Source organism: Camelus dromedarius, chromosome 2 (assembly GCF_036321535.1).
Source record: "Camelus dromedarius isolate mCamDro1 chromosome 2, mCamDro1.pat, whole genome shotgun sequence".
NCBI classification, from domain to species: Eukaryota; Metazoa; Chordata; class Mammalia; order Artiodactyla; family Camelidae; genus Camelus; species Camelus dromedarius.
In genome coordinates, this window is record NC_087437.1 from 83,479,660 (window position 1) to 83,503,984 (window position 24,325).

At 39.5% G+C, this 24,325-nt stretch overlaps 1 protein-coding gene across 1 annotated transcript in view; it reads right to left on the bottom strand.

Annotated features, from left to right (window-relative positions):
* Positions 1-24,325, bottom strand: part of CRYBG3 (crystallin beta-gamma domain containing 3) — a 103,405-nt gene that overhangs the window by 9,204 nt on the left and 69,876 nt on the right. The window contains exons 16-18 of the mRNA XM_031445150.2: positions 20,152-20,264; positions 16,404-16,530; positions 1,884-2,023 (exon numbers count right to left, since the gene is read on the bottom strand). Of these exons, the coding sequence (XP_031301010.2) occupies positions 1,884-2,023; positions 16,404-16,530; positions 20,152-20,264 (380 nt within the window). The remainder of the gene's footprint in view (positions 1-1,883; positions 2,024-16,403; positions 16,531-20,151; positions 20,265-24,325) is intronic.

Below are 24,325 nucleotides of genomic sequence, written 5' to 3' on the forward strand. Positions count from 1 at the left end.
GAGGTGCTTTTGGAAAGTATGTATGGAAGATGAGGCAGCTGCCTTGCTTGGTTCAGACAAAGTGCCCTGCTCCCCACAGCCGAGTTCAGGCCTGGCCAGATTACAGATGAATGAGCGAGAGAGACAACCTCCCCTCTGCCCCTTCTTGCCGACACAATCTAAACCACCAGACTGGTGCAGGGTTAGGACAGCGGGACCATGGAGAGACTGACTCACCTCTCCAGCTTATAGGCAGGTGAGTCTCAGTTATAAAAACCTAAGCAAGATGTGAATTCCACAGCTGCAAAGCGTTAAAGCTTGGCCCCCATCACCACCAAAGATAGAGAGATGGGAAAACATGGTGATTAAACAGAACAAAACAAAACTTGTCACTGAGGGTAGCTGGCTGTGCACTAGGGGGTGTTCTGTGAGCCATCTGTAGCCTAGAAGGATCCTCAGACAGCCTTCACCATTTCCTCACTCCACGCAGCAGTTCTCTTGCAGAGAATCCAGAACAGTGAGTGAAGGTGAGCTCAAGAGAAGAAATATGATGTTAAGATAAAATGGCACCAGATTTCTATGTACAAAGTGAAATTAGCCTGTGAGAAATTTCCAAAAGTGAATCAATAATCATCAGTTGCACTTCAAAATGTGGGGAAAAAAAAAAGAAATGTACAAAAATGCTATGAAAGTCCTGTACCACAGGGATGTAGAATTCAGTTCAGACTTCATTCAGTGGTAAATAATATACTGGGATACAATATATGGGTTATGAGGCTTAGAGAGCAAATCAATTTATGTTTAATAAACATCAAACCAGGTGAAATGCTTTGCAGAAGGAAATTTAAACTGCTGTACATGTGAATGATACAGAAACCACTTATAGTAAATTTTCAAATCAATTCACAATCTCAGCTTTCTCTTTCATTATCCCCAAATATTTAAAACAAGCAGTCGATTATCAAACAGTTTGAAAGTCTTAAGACATGAAAACAGGCATCTGTATTAATCACTGAGAGCTATGTGTGTTCTTTCAGTCAACTTTTGGTACCAAAACACCAAAGATGCAGGCTGACAGTCCCTCTCAGAAACGGCCTCGGCGGGGTAGGCATAGCTCAGCAGTAGAGCATGTGCTTAGCATGCAGAAGGTCCTGGGTTCAGTACTTATAATAAAACAAAACAAAAAAATGGCTTGAGAGGCAGATTTTCTAGGAAGCATTGGCGCTTCAACTCAGTGCCCCTCACTTGCAGGCTGCTTATCATTTTTGTTTTCAATAAATATGCAAGTTCATAACGAATTTATGTATCCATCATATTTCATTTCATTTCTTAGAGTCATCTCCCCAGACTGCAAAAGTGCAGGCCCCACAGGACCTGGATCCACCCTGACCAACAACCTGCATGAACAGCAACCGTGGCGGGCGGGCTGGCTCAGCCAGGACTCCAAGTGTGAGCGTAAGCGCTCTGGAGCCAGCAGCCCAAGAGTAAAGGAGATGGCAGAACAAAACACAAAACCCTGTTAGTCCTACAGACAGTCACGTGTCTGAAGCAGGCAATGGTCTCAACTGGCCAAAGTTGCCAGTTTAATGAGGTTTCTCCTGAAAGGACGGTGGGCGCAAATGGTTAAGCTCACATGGTCCACCTACTCGGGGACACAGGGTCTGAACACAAGGCAGCCCTTCTCTCCCCGAGGGCTCTTCTCCCAGACCGCTGCCTGCTGTGCCCCTGGACACAGGCCACAGCCTTCTCGTGCCTGAAGAGGAACTACTGGTATTACATGGAGAGAGAAGAGGAGTAAGTGGACCATCAGACCAAAACACAGCAGCGCGGGCACTAAAACGCAGCTGTGCAACTCCGTCCTACCAGAGTGACCGAAGCAAGCCCAGCCCCCGTCCCAGACTTACAGTCCGCTTTTCACCCACACGGACTGGGTGTAGAAGTGCAGGTCCTTGTTCAGAACAGAGTTCACAGCCTCTTCCAGGTGTAACTCTCTCCCCTCACAATGTTCCAGAGCAAAAAGGCTAATGGAGGGCTCTTCAAAAACCTAACAGCAGAGAAAAGACAAAAAAAGCATCACCATACAGGGCAGCCATACCTCAGTGGCTCCCAGTCAGAACGCAGGGCACCCTGGACCCACTGCTTCTCACGGGCGTGTCGTTTACCGCTCTACCCTCTGATGGTGTTGTAGTCAAAAGTGCAGTGGTGAGGTCAGATTCCATTACTAATTTGTACTCACTTCCTTTGTATACTAAAGTTGAACTTTTGGAAAAGCAATCTTAATCTCGTAATGAAAGTGGAGACCTGGCTCCAATCACATGTTAAGGTCTGGTTGTGCTGTAATACGGACCACATTTTGGTCCTGCCTTGCTTTTGGCCGGCAAGAGAATAAACACAGAACGGAAGGGCACTCTCATTTCCCAGGAGGTCACGGAAGCAGTCACTGAGAAAACAAGACTTCATGGCTCTAGGCTCTTAAAAACATTCCTAGGGGGGAAGAAAAGGCATTTCTCATTTAACATCAGCGACAAAAAGCCAGAATGCACAGGGATGGGAGTGATTTCTACATTAAAAGTAAGTATTCGCCCAAGCCCTCATGTCAGACAAGAAGAGAATCAATTTTGTTCTTTTTCATTCATGAATATGTACAAGGTACCATGCTAGGATGGGGAAGAAATCAAAACAAGTTCACCATCCTTGTGTTCGGGGCGTTACTAACGAGTGGCTAAATTAGGAGAACTGTGCAGATGCTGTAATGCAGTCCAGGGCGGAGAAGCATGTGCCTTGTGAGAGTTCCTAGTGGAAGCCTGGATCCCTTTTAGCAGAAGGGAGCAGGACTCAAGGAAGCTTCCCGGCCGTGGTGGTGTGTGAACTCAGTCTCAAAGGATGCAATGGATCTGGGGGGCCCTAGGGAGAATAGAAGGAAGGCTCTCTGTGCAAAGAAGGGAGACAGAAATATGTGAGTCACGTTAGGGAAATGGCAAGTAGACCCCCTTGGCTCCAACACAGAGTCCAACAGGAAACAGCGTCAGGTGCACCTACTGTTTGCTACTGTGTATTGAGTCGCCCGCTTCTCCCTGACACCGACAGGCCAGAGCCAGATTTACTGCCTGTAAACTGGGCATCCCTGAAGGCTTCTGGGCAGGGGACTAGGATTGGGCTGAACTATCCATAAAGTGGTACATGAGAAGCAGAGCATGAGTGGAGGGACTGTGGATGTTCAGAACAGTAAATAAACGGTCAAACACCCGGCTCGTTCAGGTGACCTGCAGATATACTTGCGTAAGAGCAAAATGCACTGTGAAAGCGTTATCCCTGGCAGCAGTGTTTGCAGTAGCAGAGGACGGAGAACGAATTCAATGTCTAACAAGAGGGCACTGATTAAGTAAATTACGGCGCATTCACGGAGGAATCCTGTACCGCTGTAGAAAGAATGAGGAGATTGTTACAAAAGCTCTGCAAGATATATATCTTAGGGGCAAATAACCTCGCTCTGCCCCTCAGAAGCACTGTGACTTTGGGTGAGTCACTTCATTTCTTGGTACCTGAGATTCCTCACCGGTGAAACAGTGTGTGGGGAGAGACTGCAGACAGGGCACACAGGCTATTTTTTTAGAGAAGTTTGATGAAGAGGAGGAGGGAAGTGGGCTGGGGGCTTCTGTGAACACCCGTGGGCCCCGTGGAAAGTGGCAGCATCGGAGGAAGAAGCTGAAGAATGCTCGGCAAGAGGGGTGGTTCTAGGGAAGAAGGCAGTGGTCTGACCCCCTGTCCCGTCAGCTCAGAACCTCTGACTGGACTCAGTCCCTGAGGGAAAGGATTGCTTTGAAAAGGATGAACTGTGCTTCCTCTGAAATCCGAGGAAAGATAGAAAAAGAATGCCAAGATATCTCTAGGGTTTTAAATTAGGTAAACGTGTGAGTAATTTTCTCTGTACGTTATGTGGCAAAGGTTCCCTGTGGGTCAGGGAAGGCATGAAGCCCTGTCCAATAGGACTTCCTGCAGCAATAGGAATGTTGTGTATCTGTGCTCCTCAGTACGGGAGCTACCAGCCACACGTGGCCACTGAGCATCTGAAATGTGGCTCACGTGACCATGGGAAGTGAATTCATTTTCTTTCATTTTAATTTATTCAAATTTAAACAACCTCACGTGGCTAGTGCTGTGGTGTCGGATAGTGCAGGTTTAGGGGTTAGAGGATGCTGGAAAAGAAGGTGCGCATCACTGTGCGCAGTGAGACAGTCAGCCATGCGTGAGAAAGCTGCCCCGGAGCACTGATTTTCCTTCAGTAAACAGCAAAAACTGGGTCAGGGATGGAAATTCATCTCCAGTCACTGAGTTCCTGAGTGACTGCAAGCAAGATCAAGCTTCTCTTCTGCTATCTGCAAAATAGGAACTGGAAGCATCCCAACCATTTATAGAAGAAATATCCATGTAGGAATCCAAGGCAGCAGTAGGTTAGAAACGCAGCCAACAGCCAGCTCTAAATTACCCACTAAAACTGGTGACTGAAAACAAATGGATAATCAAAATCCACAGATAAGCCCCCGACTTTACTGCTGGACTTTCTCCAGCATCTTCACCCTCGAGCTTTTGAAAAAGCACTTCAGCGTACCTCACACATCTACCCACTGAGTTACTAATTAGTAAGGAAGGGCAGACAGGCAAGGGGCCTGGGTCTGGCTCATGGTCAGCCATCAGCAACACTCTCCCCAGTAAAGAGTTTGCTGTGACAAGAACAACAGACACTTACATTAAAGGCATTTGATGCTGACATAATATTTTCAGTTCCACAGGGGAAAAATTGAAAGCTTACTTGGGGATGTAAATTAAATGCTAAGTAATGTTCTAAGAAAAATGTATATTTTCCCTCTTCCTTTTGCAGAACGCCACAAAGATGTTTTTAAAAGACTGCCATTGTCACTCAGACTGCATCAAATTCACTCCCCCATTCAAAGACAATCTAGCAACAGTATATCTAAAAATTTATGTTAAGGTGACAATGCAAAATTTGATGGAAAGGATCACAAAAATTGTTTTAAAAATGATGATGGTGGAGAGGGTATGCAGCTCAGTGGTGGAGCATGTGCTTAGTTAGCATGCAAGAGGTTCTGGGTTCAATTCCTAGTACTTCCATTAATATCCATCCATCAATCAAATAACCCCCCCCCAATTAAAAACCTAATAAAACTTACTTAATTTTTAAAAATGACAATGCAAGAAGATTAAGGAAAAAATTGTAGAAAATGACTGAGAGTATTTTTATGAGTTTAAGAATCTTCTAAGAGACCCAATACACTAACGGGTAAAGAACACAAACCAACAAACAGCATTAACCAAGGAAGAAATATGACTAACTGATGTGGAATAATCTCCCCCCTCTCCACTGACAACAACAGGTATCATCATGTGGTCCAAACTGTCAAACTTTTCATCTTAGAACATCTGTTGTTTCTAAGCTTAAAGTCATTCCCCCTCTAGATGTCTGATATATATATATATTTAAATTGACTTTTCTCTATTTAAGTTGTTTTAATTTAATGGTCTTAATTCACAAATATACAGTTGGATCTTGAATAACACAGGTTTGAACTGTGTGGGTCCACTGACAGGTGGATTTTTTCCAATAAAAATAGTATGTGTATTTTCATTTTATGGATATTTAACTAAGTGTGGGTAAAAGTTTCTGTTTGATTAGAGATCAAAATATGTGGAATCAAAAGAACTAGGTTTGAGTCCTGATTCTATCCAGACTGTTTCAGCTTCCTGCCCTTGGGTGAGACATTTATCAGTTCCCTTGTTTTTGAGGCAGAAGTAGCAGTACACAGATTTTCCACTGGCTGCTGGGGTTGTAGGGGGAGGTCAGTGCTCCTAATCCTTTGTGTTGTTCAAGGGTCAACGGCACTTACATTTATAAATGTACTTGATTCATAAATGTGCTGAAAGGTTAGAAAGATTAGGAAGGTAATCATTCAGAAATACAGGGTGCTGAAGAACTATTTCAGAATCTTATTTTTCTGACACATTTTCCGAACATGAAAGTAGAGATATAGACTATTAATAGTCTTCAAAACTGAAGATGACACAGTAACTGGAACTTTCCAAGGACAACAGAAACTGCCAGAATTTAATTACAATTTGAGCTCTACAAATCTCTTGGCCTCAGTCCACACTAACTTAGAAGACAGCCAACCATCTGGGGCCAAAGGCTCTTCTTAGGTGTCAGCAGTAACAGGACATTCCTGCTGGGTCAAGTCTAAGCCATGCAGAGAGGATACAATTTCTAAAAGGAGGATGTGGTTAAGAAAGAAAAAGAATACTTGAACAAACGAACTTTCAATAAGGAAGAATGGAAACAACTCATCACTCCTCATCCCATCAACTAAAATGATATTTTTAAATATTACAGTAATAGTAATTAATATATATGGCATTTAATATGTTGGGCATCATATGTACACACACACTATAGGTAGGGGATTGTTGATGGATGGATGGAGATACATATATCTGAAATCCAAAAAAGCTCTAAAACTCCAATTTTTAAAAATCTAATTCATTTGGCAAAAAACCTAAGTAGAAGACTATAATATTTATCCAACTTGCATATAGCTATGATTATATTTTGCTACAGAAATAGAAATGTGCTTAATTATGGGGTGCTGCCCAGAGCCTTTCTGAGGGTATTCTCTTATATGCTATATGTGAGCCATATGACTTTAAAATGTGAAAAATGCCATATATCCAGAAGGAACCCTACTTCAGGATGACACCTGCACTCCAGTGTTCATAGCAGCACTATTTACAGTAGCCAAGACATGGAAACAGACTAAATGTCCATTGACAGATGACTGGATAAAGAAGAAGTGGTATATTTATACAATGGAATACTATTCAGCCATAAAAACCGACAACATAACACCATTTGCAGCAACATGGATGTTCCTGGAGAATGTCATTCTAAGTGAAGTAAGCCAGAAAGAAAAAGAAAAATACGATATGAGATCGCTCATATGTGGAATCTAAAAAAGAAGAACATAAATACAAAACAGAAACAGACTCATATAGAATACAAACTTGTGGTTGCCGGGGGGGAGGGGGGTGGGGTGGGAAGGGATAGACTGGGGGTTCAAAATTTGTAGATACTGACAGGCATATGTAGAACAGATAAACAAGATTATACTGTATAGCACAGGGAAATATATACAAGATCTTGTGGTAGCTCACAGCAAAAAAAAATTTGACAATGAATAAATGTATGTTCATGTATAACTGAAAAAGTGTGCTCTACACTGGAATTTGACACAACATTGTAAAGTGACTATAACTCAATAAAAAAAGTTTAAAAAAATTAAAAATAAAAAAAAGCTAAAGCTCTAAACTGTTCTTAGAAACAATGAACAGTACACATATGTAAATTTAAATAAATATTTTTTTAATTGCTAAAAAAATAAATAAATAAATAAAATGTGAAAAATGCCAAATCCCAAAATACATTCATGTTAGGGATCACAGAACTATGTTCACTCATGTAATCCATCCAACATCCCACTGACATGGGTACCATTATCATCCCCACTTTACAGATGAGGAATCAAGGCACAGGTCACATACTGTAAGTAAAAGAGCTGGCATTTAAAACTAGACATTATGGCCCCAGAGGCCATGTTTTTAACCCTTACCCTCCGGTTCTAAAATGTTCTAAGTACCAGTAATTTTACCATGTAGAATATTTTTGATTGGCAGGTGTGATATTATCTCCAGGAGCTGACTTCATCTTGCTCAGCGGGGAAGTATCTGTGACCCTTATTCCTACCTACCCATCTACTTAACAGGTGTGCCCACCGTCTAAATTTGAAGCTCTGAGACCCTGGGTACAAGCACTCTACTAGAAGGAATGTATTTATATCAATGCATCTTCAATATAATTGGATAAAATTTTAAAATCCAACTACTAATTTTTGACTTTTTTAATTGAAGTATAGTTAATTTATAATATTGTGTCAATTTCTAATTTTTGACATTCTTTAAAGCTACACAGACTTGAACTAGGATTTAATAATGGGGATGAATTTATACAAATATATTTCCTTTTTCTCATGTAGTTTCCCTAATCATCAACTGTATGAGTTTAAGACAGGAAAGAGAATGTATGTACTTTATATATTTTTTTCATTCATTTTTATTCATATAATAGGTCTTTGAGGTAGAATGAAGTCTGTCGAATGGTCTTTTCCTAACTTTATAGATGAAGCAAATATTAAATTATACTGATTAGCTTGGTGTCATTATGGGGCCAAGACTTTAATCTTTTGCTCTAGGGAGCACAAAAACCATAACTTGAAAGCACATAATCAAAAGATTTTTGAAATGGAAATATGTTGGTGTCCTAGAAGCATGGCTTGGATAATCACACAGAATGTCTCGAGTTAGAGTCTGTGTTAAGACTATGATGGGGGGAGAAGGGGAGAGAGAGATTGCTGACAAAAACATAATCAAAGGGAACGTCCCCTTCAAAGACCACATTTATTGGAGAAAAAGAGGCCATCCGGGAAGTGAGAACAGAGATGAAAATCACTTGGACAATTTATTGACTGACTGTTAATACTGAAAACAAGGCGTGAAAATCTTGCCTTGCTTCTCAGTGCTTAGAAGGGAGAAGAAAGTATTCAATTTAGCAAACATTTCTGAATTCCTGCTGCAGGCCAGATAATTTGCCAAGTGCCTAGGATACTTAAACAAGTTCGATCTCTGAGCTGAAAGGAAATCCTGAGCCCTGATCTCTAGCAAGTGTCCAAAACTTCCTCTCCTGGTGTACAGAGCCCTTCACGTTCTGATCTCCAGCCGTCTTTGCAGCCTCATCTGCCAGAGTAGCAAAGTTAGCTATCATCGTTTGCATTTCAGCACTTTACATCCTTATCTGCCTTAAGCAGATCTTCACGCTTCCAGGTATTTCCAGTTGCCAAGTCCAGTTGAATCCTTTTGTCCCTTATCAACTGTCTCTCATCATCAGCTTTCTTCCTCTCTCTGACATTTCCACCTTCCATTTTTTTCTGGCTCTTTCCTTTTGAGCAATAAACATGCCCACTTATTTACATACACACACACACACACACACACACACACACACAAACCCTACAGACTTGTACATTGGCACTCTACAGTTCTTTGAGTTTCAGATCACTGCTTGTGTGGAAAAGATGTTGATAGCACCTCAGGATGTTATTTGGTTAGATTCTCAATATAACATGTTATTTTATTTTAAAAATATCTTGCAAACAGCCACTGAGAACAGCCCTATCAGTACAGCTGACAATATCACGTCACCCTAATCTTTGCCAAATGAACCATGGCTAAGAAGACTAAGGGCAACTGGACTGAATTCAAGGAAAGTAAACATAGTGTGTGCTTCAGTGCAGAGAAATACCAAAAAGATATCTGAAATGAAAATGTAATAGAAGGCTCATAAACCTCTAATTAGACTGTAACCTAGAATCTTCTAAGCCTGGCCTATTTAAAATAAAATCATATAAATACCTTCAGTCTATCAAGTCTTGATGTTGTACAACAAATGTTAATTATTGTCTATGAGGTATTATAATATTATTGTGTGTTTTCATGTGCTAAAGGCTTCACATGCACTAGCTCATTTAATCCTCATTTTATTAGATGAGAAAGCTGAGGCTTAGAGTGGCCAGAAATATGCTCAGGGTCACTCAGCCAACACGTAGTGGTCTGTCAGCCTCCCAAACCAAACTCTTCTACAGTGAACTATAATCCCCTTCATAAAAGCTTCTTCCATTTAACTTAGAAAATCAATTTTACTTTCTAACTCATCTTTTTCCTTTTTAACAAAAAGGTTATAATACATTTCAAAAAGAATACATAATACCTAGATGACCATGTATCAGCACCCAGAAGTAAATCATTTTTACTATATTTATATCAAATTGTATAAACAAGTAAAACATAACTTGTCCAGTTGAATTTTAATTCCCCCCTCCACTACCCTGAAGCTGTCGTGAATCTTTCTAGCTCTTACACATCCTTACTGTAACATCCTTAGTAACACGTGAACCTCGCCTACTATATTGTATTTCCTTTTATCAATATGCTGTATAGTTTGTTCTATCCATAAATGATGCATCAAACATCCTTATTTTTCCCTCATCACAACTGGCACTCCTTCCACTACCTGTGTATGAATAATCCCACTTCTCTACCATTAAACTAAATTTTGGTGTTGTCAGATCTTCAAATCTAAAGTAAGGTAATACTACCTAATTACTGCTTTAATTTGCATTTACTTGATCACTAGTGAGGTTTAACATCCTTTGTATGTCCTTAGCCGTTATTCTCACATCTCTGAAGTGCCTCTTCATATTCTCTGATTTTTGAAATAGGCTTTTATTTTTTCTCAATTGATTTGATATTCTGTACATTAAACCTCTGCAGTTTATAAAGGTCTGAAAATATATTCTTCCAATCTGTGGCTTGCTGTGGTTGGTTCAGTCAATGACTAATGTCCCCTCACTTCCACTGCCCTCCCCGCCACCCCCCAAAATATCCACATCCTAATCTCTGGAACCTGGGAGCAGGTTACCTGATATAGTAAAAGGCACTTTGCAAATGTGATTGAGAGTTAAGAATCTAGAGATGGGGCTATTTGTCTGGATTCTCTAGATAGGCCTAACATGGTCACATGGGGTCCACATAAGAGGAAGGCAGGAGGGTCAGGGATAGAGGATAGAGAGCGGAACTGGAGTGATACACTTTGAAGATGAAGAGGACGACGAGCCAAGGAACGCCAGGGACCTCTAGGAGCTAGACAAGGTAAGGAGACAGATTCTCCCTTTGTGTCTTCCAGAAGGAATGCAGTCTTGCCGGCACCTTAATTTTACCCCAGTAAGACCTATTTCAGACTTCTGACCTCCAGAATTGTAGTATCATTTCTGTTGTTTTAAACTACTACATTTGTGGTAATTTGTTACAGAAGCAACAGGAAACTTGACACACTTGCCTTCTACCCTTCACTGACTTGTATGTTCTACTCTAATATCATTAGGATAGTCTCCAATATTTTCCTTTTAAGTTTTTTTTTCCTTACAGTTTTATAGAGATATAATTGACACACACAGGACTGTATAGGCTTAAGGTGTGCAAGATGATCTGACCTACACACGTTGTGAAATGATTGCCACAATGAAATAAATGATTGCCACAATAAGTTTAGTGAATACGCATCATTTCACATAGATACAAAATAAAAGAAATGGGAAAACAATGTTTCTCCTCATGAGGAGAACTCTTAGGACTTAACTCTCTTAACTTTTGTACATAACATATTGCAGTGTTAATTCTGTTTATCATTATCATATCAGTGTTATCTGTTTATCATTACATTCTTACTGCTTATCTTATAACTAGAAGTTTGTATCTTCTGTCTACTTCCATCCAGTTCCCCTTCCCCACACCCTCTGGTAACCACAAATCTGATCTTTTTCTGAGTTTGTTTGCTTGTTTTTAAAGTATAAGTACTTGACCTACAACACGTGTGAGTTCCTAGTGCACAACACAGTGATTCAGTATTTCTGCACATTTCAAAACAATCACCATGATAAATTGTCATGTGTCATCATACAAAGATATTTCATAAGTACTGACTAAATTCCTCACACTGTACATTTCATTCGAGTTGGTTTTTCACATTTAAGTTGCCATTAATCCATCTGGAACTTATCTTTGTGTCTGGAATAAGGCAAGATTCTAACTGTATATTTTTCCATGTGAAGGGCCAACTGTCTTTCATAATAGCCCCACTGAAATGCTGTCTGTCACCTTCCAAATTCCATTATTTATGTAGGTCAGTTCCTGTGCGGTCCTATTCTGCTGTTCTATTTGTCTCTCCTTGCACCAATACTCACTATCTTAATTACTACTGATAAATAATGGAAGACAAGTGATCCTGCCTATTGTTCTTAAAAATAATCTTGGCTATTCTGAACCCCCATGTTTTCCAAATTAATTTTAGAATGAGCTTGTCATGTTTTACCACCACTACCACCCCAAAATACAAAAGATTCTGTAAGCATTTTGCCTGAAATTTTATTAATTTGGGGAAGACCACAGTATTTACAATAGAGTCTTTTCATCTATAAAAATCTCTCTCCATCTTTTATGTCCTTAAAGAAGTTTGTACAATTTTTCTCACAAAGGGTTTACTTGGCTTGTTAGATTTATTCCTACATATCCTCTATTTTAACTGCCATTTATCTCGTATCCAGCAACTTTTAAAGAATTCATATGAGTCCTAATAACTTGTCAGTCGATATTCTTGACAACTTTGTTTCTTGCTTTAAACCTTTTTTGGTTTTAATCTTATTAAAGTGTCTAAGACTCCAAATTAATGCTGAATAGAAATGCTGATGGTTGAGAACTTTGTCTTCTGCTTGAATTTAAAAGGAAATGCTTCAGATGTCTCACTTGGAAGTATGATGTTTACCGTAGCTTTCTGTTGGCCTTCGTGTTCAAAATGTACACTGGAGTCACTACTATTAACTACACATGAGTTCAGCTGAAAATTTAATAGCAACTGAACTCTTCTACACTTTATAAAGTCATTGCTTCCTTTCATCTGTGGCTGGATTTAGAGCCTTCTATTTATAGCTTACCCCTTACTCAATACTCTTGCACAGAATGAATTACTGCCTTGCCAATTCTTATTTTACCTTTTAAGATCACTTATGTCATCACAGTCATAAATTTCATGTGAACTTTTCCTTCAACCTCTTGTTATAATGTTTCTTTTGCTTTGCCTGCTTATAGCTGCCAGGATTGGATTATACTTCAAAGGAGGCCAACTTCCATGCCAAGCCACCATGGAGACACTGAAGAAGTAACAAGCAGACTGCTGCTCCCACGGAAATGGAACAGAAGCAGGTTACCCCACACACTACTAGACCAATGCTTTAAACATTTTACTTAGGTTCCCCACCCACCTCTAGCCCCTTACCAACAGTTTTGGGGACTGTTCTAATGGCATAACCTTACTAAAGCTAATATACCATCTTATTCCCTCAGACCATGTGAGTCTTAAGTCTGGATATATTGTTTTTCATGTCCAATTAGAAACATGCCCAGGATACTAGAGGCTGTCAAAGATTTAAAAATACTTGTTCTAGCAGTTTCTTTACAGATGAGTTAACTGAGGTCAAAATAAATTAAGTGATTTGTACAAGGTCACCCTAGTGAAAAGCAGAACTATAATGTATGCTCACAGCTCCTTTCACTATAAAATGACGGCAAATTATGCATCCATGGACCCCTAGAATGAAACACATGTCTGCACAAATAAAAATCAGCCTGGAGCAAACTGTCATTTGCAAGACTCACTGATCTTTTTTTTTAACTTTTTTTATTGAGTTATAGTCATTTTACAATGTTGTGTCAAATTCAGGACTCAATGATCTTGTATGAAGATGGAGTCTTACGGCTCCTCAGTATTATACCATGATGACACTTTTAGCACTAAGTCACAGGGTGTCTAGGAATGCCAACTATGGGTAACACCCTCATAATTCTGCAGTTTTAGCTAATAAAAGCAAAATTGAAAAAAATAATGAAATTTTGCCATTTGCAACAACAGGAATGGACTTGGAGGGCACTATGCTAAGTGAAATAGGTCAGACAGAAAAAGACAAATACTGTATGATACCACTTATATGTGGAATCTAAAAAATATAACAAAGTAGTGACTATAACAACAACAACAACAAAAGCAGACTCACAGATTCCAAGAACAAACCAATAGTTACCAGTAGGGAGAGAGGAGGGCAGAGGGGCAAGATAGGGGTGGGGAATTAAGAGGTATAAACTACTATGTATGAAATAAATAAGCTACAAGGATATACTGTACAACATAGAGAATATAGCCAATACTTTATAATCACTATAAATGAAGTATATAACCTTTAAAAATGTGAATCACTATATTGTACACCTGTAATTCAGATATTATTGTACAGCTATTATACTTCAATAAAAGAAAAAGAATCCAAATAATAATAATAAGAGCAAAACCAAAAAATCAACTCATATATATGTAAAGTCAACTTAACCGGATGTCACATTTCCCAGAATGAATCCAGAATCACACTGCATAGGCAACAGTATTAACCAATTTACAGGAAAAGGCCTATCAGTCCCTAAGTAAGAGCACAGTTGTGGAAGGAATCAGAGAGCAGGTGATGTACACTGTGTCTAGAATTTTCCACAGAAAGAAGACACAGAATCTGGAAAATGCAGCCACAAGGGGCCCTGGGGAAATGGGAGGGGCCCCTTTTGTAGGGAATGTTAGGCTAGGGAAGCTACTCTCAAGACAACCACCATTTACCCAAATCTTAAGCTCAACAAGTAACATTCTGGTAACTAATTCAGTTTCCTAGGTTCTTCCAGAGAGGCACAGAAATGCCCAGGACAGAATTCCCAAGGATTCTAGTCACCAGAATCCACCTACTACAAATCACTAGGTTGGCCCTCTGGCTTACCTATCAGTCTCCTAGGTCTGATCAACTCAGGGCCACCAGGGTGAAGCACAGTTGACGTCACCAAGGATGCAGTACCTGTTGAGGCTGCTTCCTGGTCAACCTGCAGGTCTTTGCTGGGATGCCCAACCTCATCTCATACTCCTTCCATTTCAACACCAAACCTACTGCCTAAACGTGTCTTCAACAAAGACCTTTCAAAAATTTAAAACATACCTGGGAAACGCATTAAGAAAACTAACATGCTCTTTAATCAGTTTTTGGAGTGAAAAGGCTGTAGCTCTCAAGTCCCTCCCAAGAGGCACCTTCACCTGCACTGCCTGGATCCCACAGGACCAAACCAGGGACATGCAACTGCACGTTATATCTTGTGTAAAGATGTTTCTTTTCTCTATATATATTTTCACTTCTAATTTTAACTACTCATTTTTGACTTTATGAATGTAAGAGAATTTTAACTCTTCAAAGAAAAATAGTAATACCACCAATTTGGATCATCTAAGTATATATCTGCTGGTTTTACCACTACAATTTGCTAAGAAAATTCCTTTTTCAGTAAACGCAGACTACTTTCCAATGCCTTTTTCAGCCTTATCAATACCTGAAGAGACTGACCAGAATACATTCTATTTTTGGGGGGGTGGGGGATCAATTAAGTTTATTTACTTATTTTTAGAGGTGGTACTGGGGGATTGAACCCAGGACCTCGTGCATGCTAAGCATGCACTCTGCCACCTGAGCTATACCCTCCCCCACTATTTTGTTTTTAACCAGTTTTCCTCCAATAGACAGGAAGCATCAGTAGCCATTTAGTCTGTCCAAGCTGGTGTCTAAAGGCCACTGAGACACACCAGAATGCTATTTTTATTCTTGCTCCTCGGCCAAGACTCTATTCTTAGCCTGATACCAAGAATACTCTCTCCAGGAATGCCTTGTGAAATAAGACCACGTTGCTGAGGTTGAGATCAAAGATCCCGAGTATGATCATCAGCTCTGGTTGAAAGGTCTGAGTCCCTCCTATCACCATGTAGGGCTTCTAGTCATCATCGTGTAAATCTCAGCTTTGACCAGATGCTCCTAGGGAATTATCATAACTAGGCATCTTGAAAATATTCCAGATCCTCACGACTTCCTCTGCGTAAACACCAGTAACCAAGAGCCCAGAGTGAATGTCCCAGATAGCTATCCTGTTTTTCTCACATTTAAAATTCTGAGTAAATATGATAGAAAGGAGAAACTACTTACTCTATATAAATGTAGCCGTCTCAGGTGACCCAGACAATTCTACACACCAGGCAGGAAAGCCCTAGTTCCCCCAAGACAAGGTTTGAAATGAAACCAGTGGTGGTCCACGCCCTAAAGTAACATTGTAAGCCTACGTAGCAGACAAGTTGTCATGTGACTTCTCTAATAGAATAAGAAAATGATCAGGTTATTATTTTTTTTAAGCAGCTATAACAATTACAACCACGATACTCATAGCTAATACTGAGCACTCACCATGTGCTAAGAATTTTACAGGCACCATCACATGTAGTGACCCAGTAGCCTTATGAAGTACTACCACAGACGAGAAAACTAAGTAACTTTGCCAATGTCATCCAAACTGGTTCAAGTATTAACTTAAGCTCAGGCCTCTATTGCTCTAGTTCCTAAATTTTGCATTCTGCTAAAAAAAAAAAAAAAAGAAAAGAAAAAAAAGAAAAATACCAATCTCACACTTAGGCTGGATTTCATGAGTGAATCTCAATTTTACAATCTACAAGTCACTCATTAAGATTTTTATATTTTCCCTTGTATTATTTCTTCCAATTTCACATTATCATTCATGGTAATTAAACTGGACAAGAAAAAGTCTTATAAATATGCATTCAGTAAGGAACTTACATAGTCAATGGGCTTGAGGGATTTGACTCTGGATGTTGGGCAGCCACAGGAAGTAAGGTCAGCATAGAGGCCTTCTTCTAACACACACTGGTTATTGGAAATGTCCTCTTGGTAATACAGGAGCCAGCTGAAAAAGCAAGCAGTGAAACATTCAAACTCCATCAGCTGGCAGTTTGACTCATCATCATGCAGTGGGAACCAGAATGAGGAGTAGGACATAAAAGTCCTGGTGCTTACCACGTACCAGACTACTGTCTCACTGTGCACTCAATAATTCTATGAGGTAGAAACGTGCCCTTATTTTTACAGGCAACACAACTGAGGTTATATGATTTGTCCAAGACTCCCCCAACTATTAAATGACAGAGCTGAGATTTGAAGTAACACATCCACTGTAAGCTAAAGACATTAGCTTCATTCAGTGCTTTCAAGCACAAAAAAACCTGGAATCAAATTATAGTGATTATTAAGTACTTGGACAGATGAGAAGTTCTTTTTGAGAAAAATAAAAATTTGTATACTTATTTAATGAGCTTGCTTTCAGTCTAGGATGAGTTAGAAGCCAGAGTCCTAAAAATTCACGCAACAGTATTTAAGAATATGTCACCTGCACAGCTGATAGCTAGTGGAGATTTTTCAAAAGAAATGAACCCTTTAGAATATTCCATAGCAAATTACCTTCAACACAGCAGTCATCAAAAGCTTGGTTAAGACATGCTCTTTTGGAAAGAAGGAGCCCAAGGGAGAAATTAATTGGCTGTTACTATTTTAGCTTTCGTGTGTTTAAGTTCTAGCCCTATACTTTAAGATCACCAGAACTATACTCTAGCTAGACGACACTAACTTTTGATAACCACAGAAATGCTGTGTGCCTTAATTTACTGCCATGTCTTCTATGTAATAAGCATTTTATAGCCAATATTTATCAAAGGTTTTCAGTATTTTGGGCATGGAGCTAAGCCCCTCTGTGCATTAATTTTTTAGTCCTTGTAAGAATCCTCTGAGGTAGGTACTGTTATTATCCCACATTTACAGAGGAGGAAACTGAGGTTCAGATGGTCCAAAGTGCTTAACGTTACAGAATGAGGCTGTGGTGTACCGGGCTCAAATCCAGATCTCTAAAGCACTACAGGCACTTAATCACCATGGTTCTTGTATTCCTTTATTAAAGCCATAGTTTAATAAACTACACATAAATATAAATAAAATATATAAAATGTGTATTTTGTATGTAGTTGGCCCTCTGTATGCACAAATGTCTCTTCTGCAGACACAGAGGCCTGACTGTACTAAGCTACTTTATATAAGGGACTTGAGCACCCGTGGATTTAGGTATATGTGGGGACTCCAGAGCCAATCCTTGCACATACCTAGGGACTTCTCTCCCCCCCATAAATATGTGTGTGTGTGTGTGTGTGTGTGTGTGTGTGGTGTAAAATGTATACACTATATATAAAAAGTATATATATTATATATGTTTATAAATAAAATAAATATTTCCTACACGAAGCAACATATACGACTAATTTGTCCTAGACTTCAGTGTCAGGAAAAAATATTTCCCTCCAGAAAAACTTCAGTGCTCCTTCTCATCAGAAAATTAAAATATATCTTGCAAAATGTTTTCTTTTATCTTAGAGGAGAAGAAACTCAGAGCCAAATACTAGTAACAAAATTATTTCAGGTCTCTGGTGTATACATACATATTTCTCACTAGAGTTGCAGATAATCTATTTAACTAACCGTGTCCTACTTTATGTGTTTTACTACTGTAAAACGTTCATATCCTTCTTGGAAGTAACTATAAAAACAGTAACTGATATGAAGGGGTTCAAAGTAGTGAGAGCTAAGGAAATCAGAGAAGGAAAAGACTGCTTGATTTAGGGTTAATCAAGAAGGTTAAAAGAAGGAATGAGGATGGACTAAATCTTAAAAATATGTATTTGGATTAATATTAAGCAGGGTTCACAAACTTACATACCTGTGGGAGGCCTGGCAGATAATAAAAATGAGCAGTTTTACAGTACGCTGGGGAGCACACGCGCCTCTCTACTCAGTACCAAAGGTGATGTTTCCCCAGAGTTTTCAAACCTTCTGATTTTTAAAGAGAAGGTAAAAATCAGGTTCTTCTGAAAAATATCCTAAACTTAAGTATTGATATAAAAAAAAAACTTTAAACATAGTGTGTGGGCCAAACAAGTAACATGTGCTGGCGAGATTCACCTGAAACCTACAACCTTTGAGACAGAGCGGGGTGACGGCAAACCACAGCTTGTGGGCCAAATCCTCCCCATTGCCAGTTTTTGAACAGCTAGCAAGCTGACTGGTTTTGCATTTTTAAATGATCTAAAAAATTAAAAGAAGACTGTGATATGTGAATATTAAATCCAATTCAAATTTTGACATCCACAAACGGAGCTTCGCTGGAACACAGCCATGCTCATTCACGTGTGTATCACCCACAGCCGCTCTGGTGCTGAAGTGACGGTGCTGAGTAGCTGGCACAGAGCCTCTGTGGCCCCAAGGCTGAAAATACTTACTACCTGGCCCTTTATAGAGAGAGTCTGCTGACCCACAGTATAGATGGTAAGGCGCGAAACACAGAGCTGAGTAAATGCCCAGTGAGGGGAGGATGGGGCACAGTACAAGGACAGACTGGAACATGGACATGGAAAATGAGACTCAGTGATGGCAAATCCTGGAAAGGAAAAAAGAATCTGAACTTGATCTGACTGTTAATGAGAGCATGACCTTGGGATTTAAAGAAGAGTAGTAGAAAACATTAAACTGGATTTTGGGACAGACAACTGGGCTCCGATTGGTTTGTGATAAACACTGGAAATAAGAGGACATCGGGGTAGGACTAATTAGGAGACTGAAATTCCTCAAGTGGAAAGTAGGATCCTTGTCTCTACTGGTTCAAGAGAAAAAGGAGGAGAATCAATGAATCCAAGATATCTTGGGAAAGAGACTCTGATGAGTTATTAAGTGGCTATCTGAGTTATTAGGTGGATATCTGATATACAGAGATGCCACTGAAGATAACATATACTTAAAAATGTATGAAGATACATACACTTAAAAATGGCTAAAAAGGTAAATTTCATGTTATACATATTGTACCACAATAAAAATGATACATAGAGAGAAGATATTAGAACATAAGTTGAAAAACACACAGTCTCATATACCCACGTGAGAAAGGTCCAATATGCTGCTGCAGTTGGAAGAACACAGAATTTAAAACAAACAAACACTAAACAGCCAACGTAATCCTGGGTCTGACACTTGGTGTGGGATCTTGGGAAACCTTAACTCTGAAGCAGGGATCCTAATCTGTGAAATGGGGGCAACAAATAATTTAAACAAACAAAACCTTTTTTTAAAATTTAGGAGTAATATGTATTATCTGGACAAAAATGCTAATTTTATAGCATTCTATTACACTATACAGTAAACACACAATGAAACATTCAAAATAGTTAGGAAATAATCTAAGATAACAGTGAGACAAAAAAAATCACCAAAACACTCCCAGAGTTGGCCAGTCAGCATCCTGTTTCTCAGCAGTGCACAATGGCTCACGACACAAGATGGGCTAAGTTAATATAGGCTAATTAGCTTTTGACTACTGGTTAAAATTTTTTGATTTCACTGTGTATGCAAAAAATAAAGTCAAAGCTCCATAAATTTAGCAGAAATTTAGTTATTAAACAACAGTGGAAATCATTCAATAAAGCATACTTACCAACCCCGAAGAACTTTAAAAGAACATGGCCAGAATGATGAAGTCAAATCCAAAATCTCTTTTGTGAAATCTACACATTCACCTTGGAACCCTGGTTTACTGAATGCTTTGAGCTACAAGAGCAACAACACAGCGATTACACAGAGAACAGTTTGACATCATCACAAAAGCAAATGAAAACCTTTCGTTTCATGTACTTATAAAAATTCAGCAAAACACTACACTCGTGTTTTACTTATTAACAATGAATCCATGTTAAGGATGATTCTCCTTAAACTCACTTTTTTTTTTCCTTAAGTGTTTTCCAGAAATGTCAAGATTTATTTACCATTTCCACCCACCCCTTGCATCAGGGTCTGGGCACAGAGGCCCAGAAAACAATTCTACCCACAGGAGTAAACCAGAATCCCTCCTCCACTAAAATGCAGTCCCCGTCCATTGTATCAGACAATTACTAGCCCCTGCGGTGAGACTGCATGTCTTAAGGAAGAAGCAATTTAGTGCTAAACATGAAGGCTGTTGGGATTCGTGTGGGGTCTGGTGACCATGCCTATTCTCTCCCCAAGTCTTCCTAATCCACAGTTCATCAAAGGGAGACAGAGAAAGGACAGGCGTATGCCCATAAATGAGCCTGAGATGGCCTGCAAGACCCCAGGAGCAGATGGCAGAGAAGATAATAATGATGAGATTAGTGGAAGATTTACGGGGAAGAAGGGAAGATGTCTGTGTCATGCATTCCAGCCCACAGGCTTCAGTTTACTGATAGGAATACCTTGAACGCACAGCTTACAGGTTTATATAACAACCTTTCTACTTTAGTTATTTTTGTCAAGGAAAATTCATGAAATCTCAACAGTTCCCTTTGGACCAGAGATAGAATCATCTGCAGCGCTCGTGGCCCTGGATCTCTAATAGGCAAGAAAAAATTAATGAGCCCTATAAATGTTTCATAATACACTGGAGCCTTGAAATAACATGGCCCACAGATCCACCCGGCTCCGACAGGCCTGCACTGTAGCTAAGAATGCATCACAATGACCATCTGCAGCGCCGCCCTCTCTCCCGCCAGCGCTGTCATCGAGAACAAGGCTTCTTTCAGCAGCTGATGTCCACCTCCTGCATATTCCCAAGGGTCCTCTCAGAGATGGACGGTCTCTGAGTTCTGAGGAAATATTTCTTGGCTATCTCATTCTGCTCTGACTTTGCTTCTTGGCCTGATATCAAAGAGAAGCCAAAACCAGAAAGCTGAGAGAACCACTTCCCCCGACCACTGGGGCTTGCACAGTATGATTTCTTATTGTGAAATGAGGCTGCACTTGGAGCATTAAAACACCAAGGGGCTCCCTGACTTAAGGAGGTGTGATCCATCAAGTTCCTATCATGGTCCTTTGGTGGATGCAGGAGAAAGCGAGAAAAAGCAAGTCCAAAACAATAAAGACTTCTGGAACAACTCCCAGAACAATTCTTTGTGTCCAGGCAAATGGCCCTGAATTCCTTCATAACAACATATATTTTGGTTAGTGGCTTTTCAGACTATGTTTTTTAACTTAAAGGCTTATAAAACATGGGAGGCTAAAAAGTAAATCACATTTAACTTCCAAAAGTGTGGCATAATTGCTCCTACAGCCAAATATTATCTTTATTCACTACAAGAATCAGAAAAGCCACAGGAGAACAGAAATCACAGGTGCCTTGTTCATTGTGTGTTTTCCCAGTTTGTTGAATTAATTATATTCATATTTCTGAGCTTAAGATTTATGCTTCAATATTTCACCGTGAAGTCATGAAATGTCAAATCCTGGACAGCTGACAGTGCAAGTTCAGCGTATTTCTGATGGTATCTGTACCAGCCACCTCTACTTTTTAGTCTCAGTCTTCATACTCAGAAGCATTAATTAAAATTCACACATAGGTACTCACTCTGCCATCAAGCCTTGTTCTGATTCAATGAGTTAAAACATTCTTTACCCATACTAAAAAAATGAGCTTAATACAGATCTGAGTTTATTTTATTTTTACCCCCAAAATGAGATATGGTATATGGTTCACCCAAGACTTGTCCAGCCCCAGAAAAGTTACACCCCATTTTGACTGCCTTACAAATGCCTGAGAATAGAAAAATTCTCATAACAATGTTCTGAGGAGGGACCCCTACAGAAACCAACTCTGTGCTTTCTAATTACAATCATTCATCTGTGGTTTCCATACTTGGTGAAATTAAGTGACAGTGCCTTGGTGAAAATAAGTCCTGTGAAAAGCTAGCTAGATAAACTCGCCATTTTGGTTTCCCTTCCAGATTAGTGCAGAATAAATGTACAAAACAACTCAGATAGGTTGCTTAGAACGCAGATGAATAGTCAGATGAACAAGAAATTAGTTTATTTTGAACCACACCCATCCCCCCGAGCCATGGGAGCATGGCTCAAGCACTCCCCGCCTCCTACATGGAACTGTATGAAAGCAAGGAAAAAAAAAAAAAAAAGGCAGTGTATCACTGGTTTGCAAGGTGCCTTTTCACAAATACATCTTCTGTGTTCTTTAGAACTACGCTTTGAAGCAGAAATCATCATCCCTTGATAATTTCACAGAAAACCTTTTTTTCTTTTTCTGCTATGTATTTTTCACTTATAATATACACAAACACATGCAATCTTCTCTGACAAACCAGAGACTCAAGAGCTGAATTACTGACCCAGCAAAAGAAGTTGTGTTCACTTAATTTATTCCACAATATCAAAATAATTTTTAATGTAATTTTATTTACTCCAGTGCTAAAATAATTTCTATGAGAAACATTCTACCTTGTCTAAACGAGACTTTCTGCAGCCCTTTGGACTGCCTTCACACAAACATACTGATTGTTCAACAAAGAACAGTCTTGTTTTCACTCTTGTATTACATCGCACTGCCCCACAGTGTTATGTACTTTTCACATCAATTACTTACTCTACAGTGATTTTACTTCCCTGTTTACCCATAGAAGCCTTTCTTCACTTAGATAAGTAAGTACTACTGCATGAGTATTTCTGGCCTCTAGAGTCTAAGAATGATCCGGTTATCACACCGCAAAGAAATGTTTTCCCCTGCTGCTCTTGAATCTACTGATACTTGACTAAAACTATTGTTTTCTTATCCCCCAAACATGTAACAGTAACCACAAGTGTTAAAGACCCTGTGATCTTTCTAAGATTCAATTTGGCCAAACTATCCAATACAAGAAAATATTCAGTTGCTTTTTCTCAGCTAGAATCATGTATGAAATGGAACAGAGGCTCAGCAGGTAAAGATATCCAAACTTCTAATTATATCCGCAAGGGGACTCAAAAAAGATTCTAAGAAAGTAAAGTCCTCTGCTGGGTCAAAGTGGGGAACTGGTTACAACTTCTAGACAGTGGCTGCCCAACTATAACCTCTCTGGAAACAAAACTCACTTTTCTAAGATTTAATCTAGTGAGATTTCTGATATTCAGGACTTGCTAAGAGCAGGAGATGAACACACTATGAAATAATCCACATTGTTTGTTTTGTTTGAGGAAAAGTAAAAGCAAAAAGAAAGGGCCATTTGCTAACTGTGAAAAACTCTATAATGATCTTGTCATTGTATCAAATATTCTGAGTTGGCAATTAGATTTGGTGACTGATCTTCAGCCACAGGAAAAAAAACAATCTTCTCAATAAAAGGTGGCATTCTGTGTCCCAAATAAGACACATAAATCATCATAATATGCTTACACATCAGCAATAATATTTTTACTAGCATAACTCTCAGGCTATATATTTATCTCTACACACAAATATTTTCTGGCTTTTTCCCTTCTCAGGTTGCTTGAGGTTCCCTTTCAAATCACCAGCATAAAAGAAAATTCTCTCTTCTGACGTGAACGTGAGAGGTGACTTCCTCCTTATTCCCCAGGCAGGGAGAATAACCACCCCATCTGAACACAGCCTCTGACTTGTCAACCTGTCACGACTACTCCTGAAGGAGAAAATACTTTCTGGTTACTGAATGCACCAGACTGTCAGCCAAGATCCATCTGTTCTTATTTGGGTAAGTGAAAACAAACAAAACGTTCAATTTGGCCTAATGTGAAATACTAAGAGCTTTGGTACTGGGTAGACTAAGGAGGCTCTGTCTGCATGTTACCAGACATCCAGCCATCACACACTTGTCAGA